General features: G+C 39.4%; 1 protein-coding gene across 10 annotated transcripts in view; it reads right to left on the bottom strand.

The window, feature by feature from the left end:
* CHD8 (chromodomain helicase DNA binding protein 8) overlaps positions 1-14,169 on the bottom strand; it is a 67,539-nt gene that overhangs the window by 21,368 nt on the left and 32,002 nt on the right. For 9 of the 10 annotated variants that reach the window (XM_014454672.2, XM_014454675.2, XM_014454676.2 and 6 more), the window contains 7 exons: positions 7,993-8,175; positions 7,843-7,911; positions 7,096-7,151; positions 6,485-6,602; positions 4,928-5,011; positions 1,384-1,521; positions 34-155 (listed from right to left, as the gene is read on the bottom strand). In XM_014454672.2, the coding sequence (XP_014310158.1) occupies positions 34-155; positions 1,384-1,521; positions 4,928-5,011; positions 6,485-6,602; positions 7,096-7,151; positions 7,843-7,911; positions 7,993-8,175 (770 nt within the window). The remainder of the gene's footprint in view (positions 1-33; positions 156-1,383; positions 1,522-4,927; positions 5,012-6,484; positions 6,603-7,095; positions 7,152-7,842; positions 7,912-7,992; positions 8,176-14,169) is intronic. The other variant, XM_023752854.1, reaches the window with a different exon arrangement.

Raw genomic sequence — 14,169 nt, 5'->3', positions numbered from 1 at the left:
AGCCTCCATCTATAGACCCATTCTTTTCTTTACCTGTTATACCAATTAAAGAGCAGCCAATTGACCCCTTCCAACTGATATTCCCGTAACTGGTTTCTGTTTTTATACTCATGTGACAGCTCCAACTTCTTCCAGGCACTTGCCTGTGGACGATTCTTAAAAATAGAAAATTTGAATAAATGGGATGGAGACATTAACAAAATTATGCAAACTTACTAGGTAGTTCTAGTTGTTGAAGTCCATTAAAAATCACAATTCTTTGGATTAAAACATGTTAAATATATTCAAATTCATGAGTTCATAATGACACTTTTTAAAGAAGGAAAATCCCACTGGTCATCTTTGGAGGATGCTGATGAGAGGAAACTACTTCATTATTTTGAAAACAATGAAGTATTTAACCTCCTCTCCTATACCATCTGTACCTCAAGATAACCAAACAGTAAGTGAAACATATTTCTTTGTATAGAAGATTCTGGCTAATAAAATGAAGAATGATAGAATTAAAATATCATCATTTAAAAACCCTTAAAGAATGGATCTAGGCAATGATGCTAAATGGCTGATAATATCACAAAAGACAACCTAAAAGAACCACCTATAAGTAGATTTAGTGGCCTGCCTCCCCCATTTGATGAAGCCTCTAGAATAGTGACATCAAATGGAACTACCTACAATGGTAAATGTTTTATTATTAGCCACATGTAACTATTGATTATTTGAAATGTGCCAAGTGGCTACTACAGTGGACAGCAGAGCTCTAAAATGTACTAATGCATAGTGCTGCCCTACATACAACCATTATGTGAAATACAAGGGACAGAGAACATGTTAAAAGGTTCCAAGGGGAATTGGCAAACTTCAGACTATGGAAAATCCTAGAGAACAAATCACCTGGTTTCTTCCAGAGAAAATGGCAAAGGAGGGAAAGGAAATCAAGAGAGACATATTAACTAATAATAATATATGGACCTTATTTATAATTGAACTCAAACAACTTAACAAAAATTAGAAGAGAAGCAGGGAAATATATATATATAGTGACTGGTTATTTGATGATATTTAGTGGTTAAATTTTTTCAGGGATAATAATAGTATTACTTATCTTTAGGTATAAACACTGAAATATTTGCAAATGAAATATAGAAATCTGGGATTTGCTTTAAAACAATCTGGGAGCCGAAAAGTGAGTGGGTAGAGATATAAATGAAACAAGATTGGCTATGTGTAATTATTAAAGTTGGGTGATGGGTATATTATTTTTTCAACTCTTGTATATGTTTGAAATTTTTCATAATAAGCTAAAACAATATAAACTTCTATAGGAATTAAGCCATTGCCTATATGGACTTTATACTCTAGTCTAAATGCAAATGTACTTACCACCCTTTTGAGTTCTGGGTGCCTTGACTGGATGCGTTTAAATTCTCGAATCTTGCCCTCATCAACATCCTCTTTCAGCTCCCATGTACTATCCTCATAGGGCAGAGAGCACCATTTCACCAGGTAGTAAATTACAGGCTAGAAGAGAAGAAGCCAAAGCCTTTATACACTGATTCTCTGTTATCTGCTGTTGTAAAAAGATAAGAATTTGACTATAAAAGCAGATCACAAAATGTCAATACCTTAAAAAGATGCTGTAAAAGTCAGGCAGAAAATACATTCTCACCTGCTGATGGCTTTGATCATTCTTCCACACAATTTATTAGAATCTGTTTCTAAAACAGGTAAGTATAGTAGTTTCTAAAACAATAAGCACTGAAACATTATGCTGATCGACCAAGACAGGAGAAAAAAAATCTATTTTCCTTTATATTGTGTTGAAATTAGGTTGAAATTAAAAGATATGGCTCTATTCCATACTATTCTCCTGGCACTAAATTTGACACAGTAGTAGCCAAGCTACTTTTAGAAGCAGGAACAGCCTAAACCCATAGGAGCAAAGCAGGGTGAAATCAGTGGGCTTCTGAGCTCTTGCACCTCTCTGAGTGCAGATGCTACTTCAAAGAGCAGTCATACGATAGAAAAGAGATTTCCTTGAGAACTTCAGAAAGCTAGGACATAACTAGAGAGCTTTCACGGAAGAGAGATAATAATGAAGAGGAAGAAGAAATGCTGAAGCTCCAACTACAGTATTATGCTTTATGTATGCATTCCACTGCAAGGGAAGGGGCAGTGACCAATGGTAAGCAGCTCGTATCCTTATGACTCACAATGATCACTTCTTAAATTGCATTTCCATTTTTGGCTTATATGAAGCAAGAAGGGCCTAGCATAATCAACAGAGGCCTCTAATTACCAATTTATGAAACAGGCAGAAAGATATTTCCAGTCACAGAACAAGGATCCCTAGAGTTAATCTAGTTGCTCTTATACCTTTTTCTTTATTATACTGACTCACGGGTCATTTTCTTTTTTTTTTAAATCCTCACCTGAGGATATTTTCCCATTGGTTTTGAGAGAGAATGGAAGGGAGAGAGAGACAGAGAGAGAAATATTGATGTAAGAGAGACATACCGATTGGTTGTCTTCACACATGCCTTAACCAGGACTGGGGATCAAGCCTGCAACCTAGGTACATGCCCTTGACTGCAATCGAACCCAGAACCCTTCAGTCCCCAGTCAACACTCTTTCTGCTGAGCCAAACTGGCTAGGGCTCACAGGTCATTTTATACGTAAAGCCACTTGTCCAGGTCACATATTTCCAACATCATAACTTACTTATCCATGGACTTTAATACTTATTGTAATACTAGAGGCCTGGTGCATGAAATTTGTGGATGGGTATGGTCCCTAGGCCTGGCCGGCAATCAGGGCCGATCTGTTGGGCGACTAGCGGAGTGATGGGGGATACCACTCGCACTCGCCTTGGCTGGCATGGTGCTGCCCGCTCGCCGGCCCCACGAGGCGACCAGCAGGGCAACTGGGGGGGGGGGGGGGGGGGGGCCCTGCTTGCTCCCACCTTGGCTGGCCTGGCGCCACCCCCTGCCGCCGTCAGTTGGGGCCTATGGGCTAGGGGCAGCTCTGTGTTGAGCGGCTGCCCCCTGGTGGTCAGTGCACATCATAGCGACAGGTCGTTCTGTCGTTTAGTCAATTTGCATATTAGGGTTTTATATAGGTAGATTTATTTCTGCTATGAGGTAATGTAAAAAGGATGATAAATTAAACTAACTTTGGAGAGGGGAATAATGGGTACAAAGAATGCTATTATTCAATATTGGGAGCATAAATTACAGTACCAGCATATTAAAACATTTACATCTGTCATGCTCATCGCAACACATTACAAAGGGATCTAATCAAAAGCCAATTACTTTGGAAGGGTAAGTATAGTGGCAGAGAACAAGGCTGAGAAGGTCAACCTCCTGAAAAGCCTATATAATAAAGAAGTAAAATGCAAATTGACCCTCACACCATAACACCGCCACAAGATGGTGGCACGCACAGCGAGGGCGAGGCTGGCAGCAGCTTCCACTGGGGTTCCCGTGGCCCCAAGGGGGCACAGGAGTTCCGGTGGCTGCTTCATGTGGCTTCTGCTGAGGTTTCCGCGGTCCCACATGCATGCCACGGGGGTGGGACCAGGTGGCTGCTGCACACAGCTCGGATGCGGGGCATCGGGGTGGCACTCCAGGACTCGGGGGCCTTCCCGTGGCGGAGGAGGAAGGGGGGAGAAGGGGAAGAGTCCCGGGTCTCGCGCGAAACCAGTCACTAGGATAGTAATAACTAACCTGTTTTGATAATTGGTCTGTTCCCACTCACCTCCCCAAAATAAAAAACAGTAACTCCCACTCCAACCCAAAAAAGCAGAATATATGTGATCCCAGAAATGCTTGTTATGATTTAAAGACATATGGAATTGTAATAGGCCTTAGATATCTATGGTCTACCTAAATGACCCTGAAGGCTTATAAAATAAACTTTGTATTTTATAGTGGGAAGACTGACTTTTAGGTTCTATAAGGATGAGCCCAGTTCACCACTCAGTACTGATAGCTTAACAAGATTCTGTTGTTTTCTACTCATCTCTGTGTAACTAATAAATGTCAGATGTGATAAAAATTTTATGAAATATGGACCTACAAAGCCAAACCAACAACTATTACTTAAAGTGAAAAGAAAATGAAGTTATAAGGAAGTGGTTAGTCACAGCCTAAATAAGTTTAAAATAAATTTAAATGAGAGAATGCTGAATTCAATGGTGGCTTAAATCTCTATGACTCTTATTTGGAAAAATGAAAAAGGTGATTTATAAATCTATATTAGCAAGTGTTTTAGCATATTTAAAATCTGCTCCCCAATCTAAGAAAGCTTTAGTGCAGTGATTCCCAAATCAAGCTATACATGAGAACCCATTGGAGAACCAACTTAAAAATACAGATCACTGTATCCCATCTTAGACCTACCAAATATGAATCTGTGGAAGTGGGACTCCACCATCATTTTAAAGGGACAGATTCAAATGCAGTAGGTCTGTTTTAATAACAAATGAAAATGCATTTAACTGATGTTAAGCTCAGGAAATAAATAACTCTCTCAACAACACAGAGAAAGCTATTAGCCTGTACAAGTATCTTTAATTCATAAATTTAGATATCTGTGAAGTATCCCTCCCCCTGACCTCTCACCCACAGTGAATGTTGAGGGTCTCCCATATAAAATCTGAGAAAATGAGAACAAGGTTGATGAATACTTGTAAACATAGCTCCTAGTACTTAAAATGTATGTTTACTAGTAACTTTATGGAAATCTTTCCTTTTAGTCTCTCTCTTTACTCCCTTTCCTTCCCAATATCATTCTAAGAATCCCTCTGAAAAAATGTGAAATACCTTTTCCATCTAAGGGATTTTTCTGAAAAATAAACAAAGGACAAGCAGACCAGCAGAAATCTTTAAGAGGCCTTTCACGTTCCTCCATGACCCAACTTACCTCCCCATTGTCCTTGTCAATACTGTGAGATTCATCCAATATCCTGTCTACCTCTACGTAGTCTGGATTGAAGGGCTCTTCATCCTAGAGAAGTTAGGAAACCCAACAATAAGATCAAAAGGAAGTTCCACATTTTCATATCAAATCTTATAAACCTACCTGTGTCTGCATACATCTTCTTGCCTATTACCAATAAAGTGTCTTTTCTCCCTAACACAGGCCATTCTCTCCATATATGCTTTGGTTTAATCCCTTCTCAACTTTTTAGGAATCTCTCTCTACTGTATCATTCCCATAAACACACAAATATGTTCTATTTGACAGCTTTAAAAGACTTCTTTTGACTCCACATCCCCTTGCACCTATTTTTCTGTTCTTCCTACTTGAACTTTCTAAGAATTCTAAATACATGGTATCTCCATTTCATCACCTCCTTCTTTATTTCCTAGCACTTACCACAACTTGAGTTATTTTTTAATCTCCCTCCCCAGACAGTGAGGTACATGCAAACACAGATCTTGCCTGGTTTGTCTACCATAGTGAATAGCACATAATAAACGATGAATAAATGAATGACTAATCTGATTAAACGCCTACCTATAAAAGGCAGATTTAAATGGCATCTGAGTTAGTAGAGCTCGGTTCAATGGTCACAAACTGTACATCTAACACCAGCTGGAATGGGATTAGCTCCATTGTACATTTCACAAATTAGGCTTTAAAAGAACATGGATGAAAAACGCAACCCAATTATTATTATTTTCATGTAAAAAGAAATTATAAAGCCTGCATGGTCCTACTTGCCCTAGGTAATGTGGAAAATAATTCATTTATGGGCAAACCTGGTGGTATAAAGTTAACTTCATCAGACATATTCAGTCAGAACTGTTTTTTAGCTGAAGCTACACATTATTCCATCTCTCAATCTTTTTTTTACTGGACCTTATCCCCTTTACCTCTCAGAAGCTTTGGGAAAAATAATCCTTTCTCTCAAGGCACTTAGTACTCTATATAAATATATAAAGATGAAAAATCCCAGTTTGGCAAAGGGATATGTACAAAAACTTTCAAAGCAAAACGGAGAGCTAAATATGGCTAAAGAGACCCTTACACATGCCCCAGTGTTTAGCAGTAACACTATATATGGGAAATTAAAGTTCCTTTATCACTATTTCTAGTTATACTGGATTAGAAATTTGAGAAAATAAATGCAGTCTCTTAACGATATGGTTGCTTACTGCTACCAATACCATCAACTGCCGAAGACCGGCATTATAGATATAAGAATGCCTCAAGTAGACCAGGGGCTGGTTTATCATCCGTGTTGAAAATACTTCATGACTACTGAGCAAGTCAATATTAAAATACCCTATAATTAGAAGACCATATTTAGACCTGGCCAAACTCTGCATAGGAAAATTAAGGAAAGTTCAAAATCCAATGCATATACTCATGTATACAAAGCAACTGTAAGTCTTTTAAAGAACCAGTCAAGGCTGATAACCCCAGTAATTTATGTTTCTATAAAATAAGTAGGCAATACCTATTCCTAATTACCTCATGGAAGAAGTGTCTCATCTGAGCCATTTTGGTTTTGAAGCGCTTTAGTTTTTGATGGATCCTCTTATCTTTCTCTAGTTGGGAAATGGTAGCCCATTCACAGTGCAGATAGGAACTGAAAGGGATGGAAATAGTCAATCATCGTGCAAGAAAGGGGAACTGACAGGCTGTTATTTGAGATTTGGGGATTAGCAAGAAGCAGACATAATGACTACAAGCTTAAATCAGAGATATGCTCTTAAACTTGCATTTGCAGAACACAAACCACCTGGTCTGGAGCGGGCTTAAAAGTTCCCATTTCTAACAAGCACCCAAATGATGCTAATTCTGCTGATCCATGGATTACACTTTGAGTATCAAGGTCTTAATGTTAGAATAAGGTATAGAGGATCAGAAACCACCCTCATCCCACCTTCCTGCCGGGAAACCGTAAGAGTCATGTCAATTCCTAAACTTCTCTCTGAATAGCCACTTTTCCTCACTAAAAATAATTTGGGCTAGGAGACTATAAAAAAGAGACACATTCCCACCCAGGATAGACTATACAGGAGAACTTTTTACAACCCTGTGGAGTTTGGGGTAAAAAGCTTTTTGCACAGATCACATACTAGTTCTTATACTTGACAAAGAATTCTTCAGCTTCAGTATATTGTCCAGAAGGAAGCTGAGAAGAAAAAATTTACAGTTATTAATACTTGGTTAAAGAAAGAACCTTTAATTTTAAATATACATGGTAGAACTTCCTATCAATGCTCCCAGAATATATTGTTGACTCAGGGATTAAAAAATTAACCTGGTACTTCAATACTAAAGGCGTGATAGGAAAAAATAAGCCTTTACCCATTATAAACAGAGAAGCAAAAGAAGAGGCAATAAGACAGTTCCTATTTTCGAACTAACGTTCGTCAATCATCTCTTGTAACAACACTGTAGCAATTATCCTGACATCCAAAGGTGTTCATTAAATAAAGCCTGTGAATGTAGTACTGTTGACAGATAGAGGCTTCCATATGGGATAACATAGATTTGGAGAGTATCATGCAAAGCGAAATAAGTCAGATAGAAAAGGGCAAGATCCTCATATGTGGGATATGAAATAGAAAGCAACAAATAAATTCACAGACACAGACAACAGTATGGTAGTTGCCAGAAGAGAAGGGCATAGGGAGAGGTTGAAGAGGGTGAAGTGGGTCAAGTATATAGCGATAGAAGGAGACTAGACTTTGGGTGTTGAGCATATAATACAATGTATGGATGATGCAATATACAGATTATAGAACGGTACACCTGAAATTTATACATTGTTATAACCCAATAAATTTAATTACAAAAAAAAAAGAAGATAGAGGCCTCACCTCCTTCTTCACAATCCGCATAGAAAGCACTTTGTCCACAATGGCTGCATCTTCTTCACTGGGATTCTCCTGTAGCAGAAGGTGCAGTCAATAGAGAGTGTGAGCAAGCAGCAAGACAAACCTGACACACTGCTTAAGTAGACAGCTTACCACAAAGAACTGCATGGAAGGCAAAGTCTCGCCATCTGGTTCCTGCACTGGTTCAGGAAGGATAGGCTCAGTTTTTATTGGACCAGTTACATCTACTTCTTCTTCTTCTTCATCATCTGTGATCTTTATATCCAGATCCTCTGTATATTTTTTTCGCTTAACTTGACGGTTTGAGCGTCTCTTCTATAAAGGCAAAAATTATTAAATTACCTTTAGAATGATTTGCCCATTGTCATACTTAGATTTGACTTCAAAATCCCATGAAAAAAATCAAACCAAAGGAAGATAAAAAGCTTATTTGTCAAACCATGAATTTTGTTCTATGTACTGAATATAGTATAATATTTTGCTGAATTGCTTTATCGAAGAACCAGAATCAAACTGAAAGAAACCTGGGAATTACTGGCAAAATGCTTTGGGAAATGAAACAGGACTCTTAGTCTGCAGGGTATAATGTACTTCATGCCAGGAACAACCCTGATGTGCAACGATACAAAAGGAATATTTTGTTTCTTAGTTTTAATTTTAAAGTGTTTTTGTTTTATTAAATAGAAACATATGTATTGTTCTTCTGTTTATTTTTCTAGTTAACAACGTTTCTTAGATGTGTTCTCCATATCAATATATTTTAGATCGACCATATTCTTTCAAGTGGTTGATAAAAAAAATTTTAAATATATTTTTTATTGATTTCAGAAAGAAAGGGAGAGGGAGAGAGAGATAGAAACATCAATGATGAGGAAGAATCATTGATCAGCTGCCTCCTGCATGCTCCCCACTGGGGATCGAGCCCACAAACCAGGTATGTGCCCTGACCGGAAATTGAACTGTGACCTCCTGGTTCATAGGTTGATGTTCAACCACTGAGCCACGCCAGCCAGGAGATAAAAAAAAATTTAAATTAAATAATTTAAGCAATACTTGAAAGATCATGATAAAAAAAAAAAAACTGGGAAAAATTGCTCTGGCTGGTTTTCTCAGTGGTTAGAGCATCAGCCCATGCAGAGGAGAGTTGCGGGTTTGATTCCCGGTGAAGGGCATGTACCTGGGTTGCAGACCTGATCCTCCCCTTAGTGAGGCACGTGTGGGAGGCAATCAATGTGCCTCTCTCACGGAGATAGATGTGTGTGTCCCTCTCTCCTCCCTCCTTCCATTGTACTCTAAAAATCAATGAAAAAAATACCCTCACTCCTTGGGTGAGAATTAAAAAAAGAAGAGCCCTGACGGTTTGGCTCAGTGGATAGAGCGTGGGCCTGCAGACTCAAGGGTCCTGGGTTCAATTCCAGTCAAGGGCATGTACCTTGGTTGAGGGCACATCCCCAGTGGGGAGTGTGCAGGAGGCAGCTGATCGATGTTTCTCTCTCATAGATGTTTCTAACTCCCTATCCCTCTCCCTTCCTCTCTGTAAAAAAAATCAATAAAAATATATTTTTTAAAAAAAAAGAAGAAGAAAAGGGGGCCCTATCTAGTTTGGCTCAATGGATAGAGCGTTGGCCTGAGGACTAAAGGGTTGTGGGTTCGATTCCAGTCAAGGGCACATACCTCGGTGGCAGGCTTGATCCACTGCCCTGATCTGGGCATGTGCGAAAGGCAACCAATTGATGTCTCTCTCACATCGAAGTTTTTCTCTCTTTCTCTCCCCCTCTCTTCCACTCTCTCTAAAAACGAATGGAAGGAGAAACCAAGATGGCGGCATAGGTTAACGCTGGAGTTTGCTGCCTCGAACAACCACTTCAAAAATACAACTAAAAGACGGACGGACATCATCCAGAACCACAGGAAGGCTGGCTGAGTGGAAGTTCTACAACTAGAAGGAACCGAGAATCAGAGGAGGCGCAGTGCTGAAGTAAAATACTAAGGTGCGGAGTGCGCGCAGCGCGGGCTGGTGGCTGAGGGTGCGGTTGACTGTTTCAATCCGGAGGGAGCCTCAGACTCTGAGCTCCACATCCGGGCGAGTCTCTAGGGACCCAGACTCAAACGGGAGAAGCGGGACTGTCTGGCTTCGGTCCCTCCGAGGTTTGCAGCGGTTGCTGGGACAGAGAGGCAGAGCCCCTGGGGACGGACTGAGAGCAACCATAACTGCTCCCTCCTCCGCCCTGTTGATCCCGTGGGACCCGCCCCGCCCAAGCCCTGCACAGAGCCATTTGCCAGATAGCCTCAGGCAAAGGCTAGATTAGCACCTCCCTAGAGGACAGAAGTTCTCCCACTGCAAACACAGCTGATTCTCACAGCCAGTTGGCCTGGAGGTCAAGTAGTAATTACCTACAACAATCAAGGCTTGACTACAACAAGACTGCGCACAGAGACCACAAGGGGGTGCACCAAGAGTGTCTACCTCAGGTAATTGGGACACTTAACACGGAAAGCCACTCTATCGACACAGCGAAGCATAAAAAAATGCCAAGACAAAGAAACAGGCCACAAAGGACAGAACCGGAGGAAAGCAGGCTACTGGATATAGAATTCAAAACCACACTTTTGAGGTCTCTCAAGAGGCTTCTAGAGTCTGTCGATAAACTTGATGAGATGTACAGGAAATCTAATGAGACCCTCGATGGTATGATAAAGGACCAACTAGAAAGCAAGCATACACTGACTGAAATAAAGAATATTATACAGACTCCCAACAGCAGACCAGAGGAGCGCAAGAATCAAGTCAAAGATTTGAAATATGAAGAAGCGAGAAACACCCAACCGGAAAAGCAAAATGAAAAAAGAACCCAAAAGTACGAAGATAGTGTAAGGAGCCTCTGGGACAGCTACAAGCGTACCAATATCAGAATTATAGGGGTGCCAGAAGATGAGAGACAGCAAGATATTGAAAACCTATTTGAAGAAATAATGGCAGAAAACTTCCCCTACTTGGTGAAAGAAATAGACTTACAAGTCCAGGAAGCGCAGAGAACCCCAAACAAAAGGAATCCAAAGAGGACCACACCAAGACACATCATCATTAAAATGCCAAGAGCAAAAGACAAAGAGAGAATCTTAAAAGCAGCAAGAGAAAGAAACTCAGTTACCTACAAGGGAATACCCATATGACTGTCAGCTGATTTCTCAACAGAAACCATGCAGGCCAGAAGGGAGTGGCAAGAAATATTCAAAGTGATGAATACCAAGAACCTACAACCAAGAGTACTTTATCCAGCAAAGCTATCATTCAGAATTGAAGGTCAGATAAAGAGCTTCACAGATAAGGAAAAGCTAAAGGAGTTCATCACCACCAAACCAGTATTATATGAAATGCTGAAAGGTATCCTTTAAGAAGAGGAAGAAGAAGAAAAAGGTAAAGATACAAATTATGAACAACAAATATGCATCTATCAACAAGTGATTCTAAGAATCAAGTGAATAAATAATCTGATGAACAGAATGAACTGGTGATTATAATAGAATCAGGGACATAGAAAGGGAATGGACTGACTATGCTTGGGGGGGAAAGGGGTGTGGGAGATGCGGGAAGAGACTGGACAAAAATCATGCACCTATGGATGAGGACAGTGGGTGGGGAGTGAGGGCAGAGGGTGGGGTGGGAACTGGGAGGAGGGGAGTTATGGGGGGAAAAAAGAGGAACAAATGTAATAATCTGAACAATAAAGATTTAATTAATTAAAAAAAAAAACAATGAAAAAATATCCTGGGGTGAGGATTAACAACAAACAAACAATTAAATAAATGTGGAGAAATAAAAGTATTATTTTTAAATCATAATTCTATCACCTGAAAACACAAATGAATCAAATGAGTTACTATAAGCAGAACTTCTGAAATTGAGCAAACTTGCTTGGCATAAAATCAATTTTTTTTTTTTTTACTTTGGAGTTTTGGGATTTTATTTAACTGGGAAATAATAGGATCCAAAACTTTAAGATCTAAGTAAAACTGAACTTTTTTTTCCCCTTTATTGATTAAGGTATTACAAATGTGTCCTTATCCTTCCATTACCCCCCATCCCCTCAATCCTGCCCTCAACCTCATCCCCTGTTGTCTGCGTCCATTAATAGCATTCCTACATAGACACAATCAGAAAATATAATGAATCTATGAAAGAAAGATTATCTACAGGATAAAATTTAGTAAAAATACATAAAATCTATACGATGAAAACTTTAAAACATTATAGGAAGACACAGAGAAGATTTGAATAAATAATAATACATACTATTCTGGCAAAAGTGACTATTCTGGCTCTTTATCTGACCTTCAATTCTGAATCACTTAATTCTCCCTAATAACATAAATTTGACAAAACAAGATTAATAAAATTTTTAATGAGACAAGTTGATTCTGAAATTCAAATGGAGAAATAAACATTTAAGAGTAAGCAGGAAAAATATGAAAAAGTAAATAAGGGGCCTTAGCACATATTAAGGACAATATAAAGCTATACTTATAACAAAGCTTGCTACCTTTCCAAGGAGAGATAAACAGGTCAATTAAGTAGTGCCCAAATTAGACTAAAATATTTATGTGGATTAAGAACATGATAAAAATAACACTTCTAATCAGTGAGGAAAAAGTAGATATTTTATAAATGGGATTGAAAACAAATGGCTAGCATCTAGGATGAAAGAAAAAAATTACAAAAGGATTGAAGATTTAATAGTAAAACAGAGACACATTTCTATATAATCCATTATAAACAAGGTTGAGACAAATAATAAAACTGATGCAGCCCAGCCAGTGTGGCTTGGTGGTTGACTGTCAATCTATGAACCGGAGGTCACAGTTCCCATTCCCAATCAGGGGACATACCCTGGTTGCAGGCTCCATCCCCAATAAGGGGCATGTAGGAGGCAGCCAGTCAATGATCCTCTATCATCATTGATGTTTCTCTATCTCCCTTTCCCTCCCTTTCTAAAATAAAAATATATATATTTAAAGAAAAAAACTGATGCAGAAAATACTATATGATACGTTTCCTAAGAATAAAGAATTTTTTATAGGGATCTCATTTTATTTTTTAAAGATTTTTAAGTTGATTCTTAGAGAGGAAGGGAGAGAGAGAGAAATATTGATGTGGGAGTGCAACATCGATCGGCTGCCTCCTGAATGCCCCCTATGGGGGATTGAGCCCACAATGAGGGCATGTGCCTAGACTGGGAATCAAACCAGCAACCCGTAGGTGCACAGGAATTCATACACTGTTAGTGAGAGTAATACATGGGCATGACCTCTATAGAAGAAAATTTGACAATATCCTTTGATCCAGCAATTCCACTCCAAAAATATTACCCTACTAACATTACTTGTGGAAGAAGACTAGAGAATTGGTTAAACAAATTATGGCATAGTCAAAAAATGGAATACTGTCAACAAGACACAACTAGAACTGGGGGTGCACATAACCCACAAGCAACATTCCTGGAGCACAGACCTCAGATGATCTGGACTCAAAATGGATAAAAGACTTAAATGTAAGTTAAAAAAAACAACACATAAAAATCCTAGAAGACACAGGCAGTAAAACCTCTGACATCTCTCGTAGCAATGTTTTTGCCAATACGTCTCCTAGGGTAAGGGTAATAAAGGCAAAAAGATAAACACACAGGCCTACATCAAAGAAAAAGCTTTTGCAGAGTAAAATGAAAAGAGAACATATATGGGAGGACATATTTGCCAATGATACATATGATACAACTTATAAAACTCAACACCCAGAAGACAAACAATCCAATTAGAAAATGAGCAAAGAACCTGAATAGATACTTCTCTAAAGAGGACATACAGATGGCCAGTAGACATAAAAAAGTGCCCAAAGTCACGAATTATCAGAGAGATGCAAATTAAAGCTACAAAGACATATCACCTCACACCTGTGAGAATGGCGATCATTAAGAAATCAACAGGAGAAACCAAGATGGCGGCATAGGTTAACGCCGGAGTTTGCTGCCTCGAACAACCACTTCAAAAATACAACTAAAAGACGGAACGGACATCATCCAGAACCACAGGAAGGCTGGCTGAGTGGAAGTTCTACAACTAGGAGGAACCGAGAATCAGAGGAGGCGCAGTGCTGAAGTAAAATACTAAGGTGCGGAGTGCGCGCAGCGCCGCCTTGGTGTCTGAGGCGCGGTTGACTGGTTTCAATCCGGGAGGGAGCTGCAGACTCTGAGCTCCATCATCCCGGCCGAGTCTCTAGGGACCAGACCTCAAACGGTTGAAGAAGCAGGGACT

This window comes from Myotis lucifugus, unplaced genomic scaffold, assembly GCF_000147115.1.
Source record: "Myotis lucifugus unplaced genomic scaffold, Myoluc2.0 scaffold_38, whole genome shotgun sequence".
Lineage (NCBI taxonomy): Eukaryota > Metazoa > Chordata > Mammalia > Chiroptera > Vespertilionidae > Myotis > Myotis lucifugus.
Note: the sequence above shows the minus strand (reverse complement) of the source record. Positions and strands in the feature narration are given on the sequence as shown.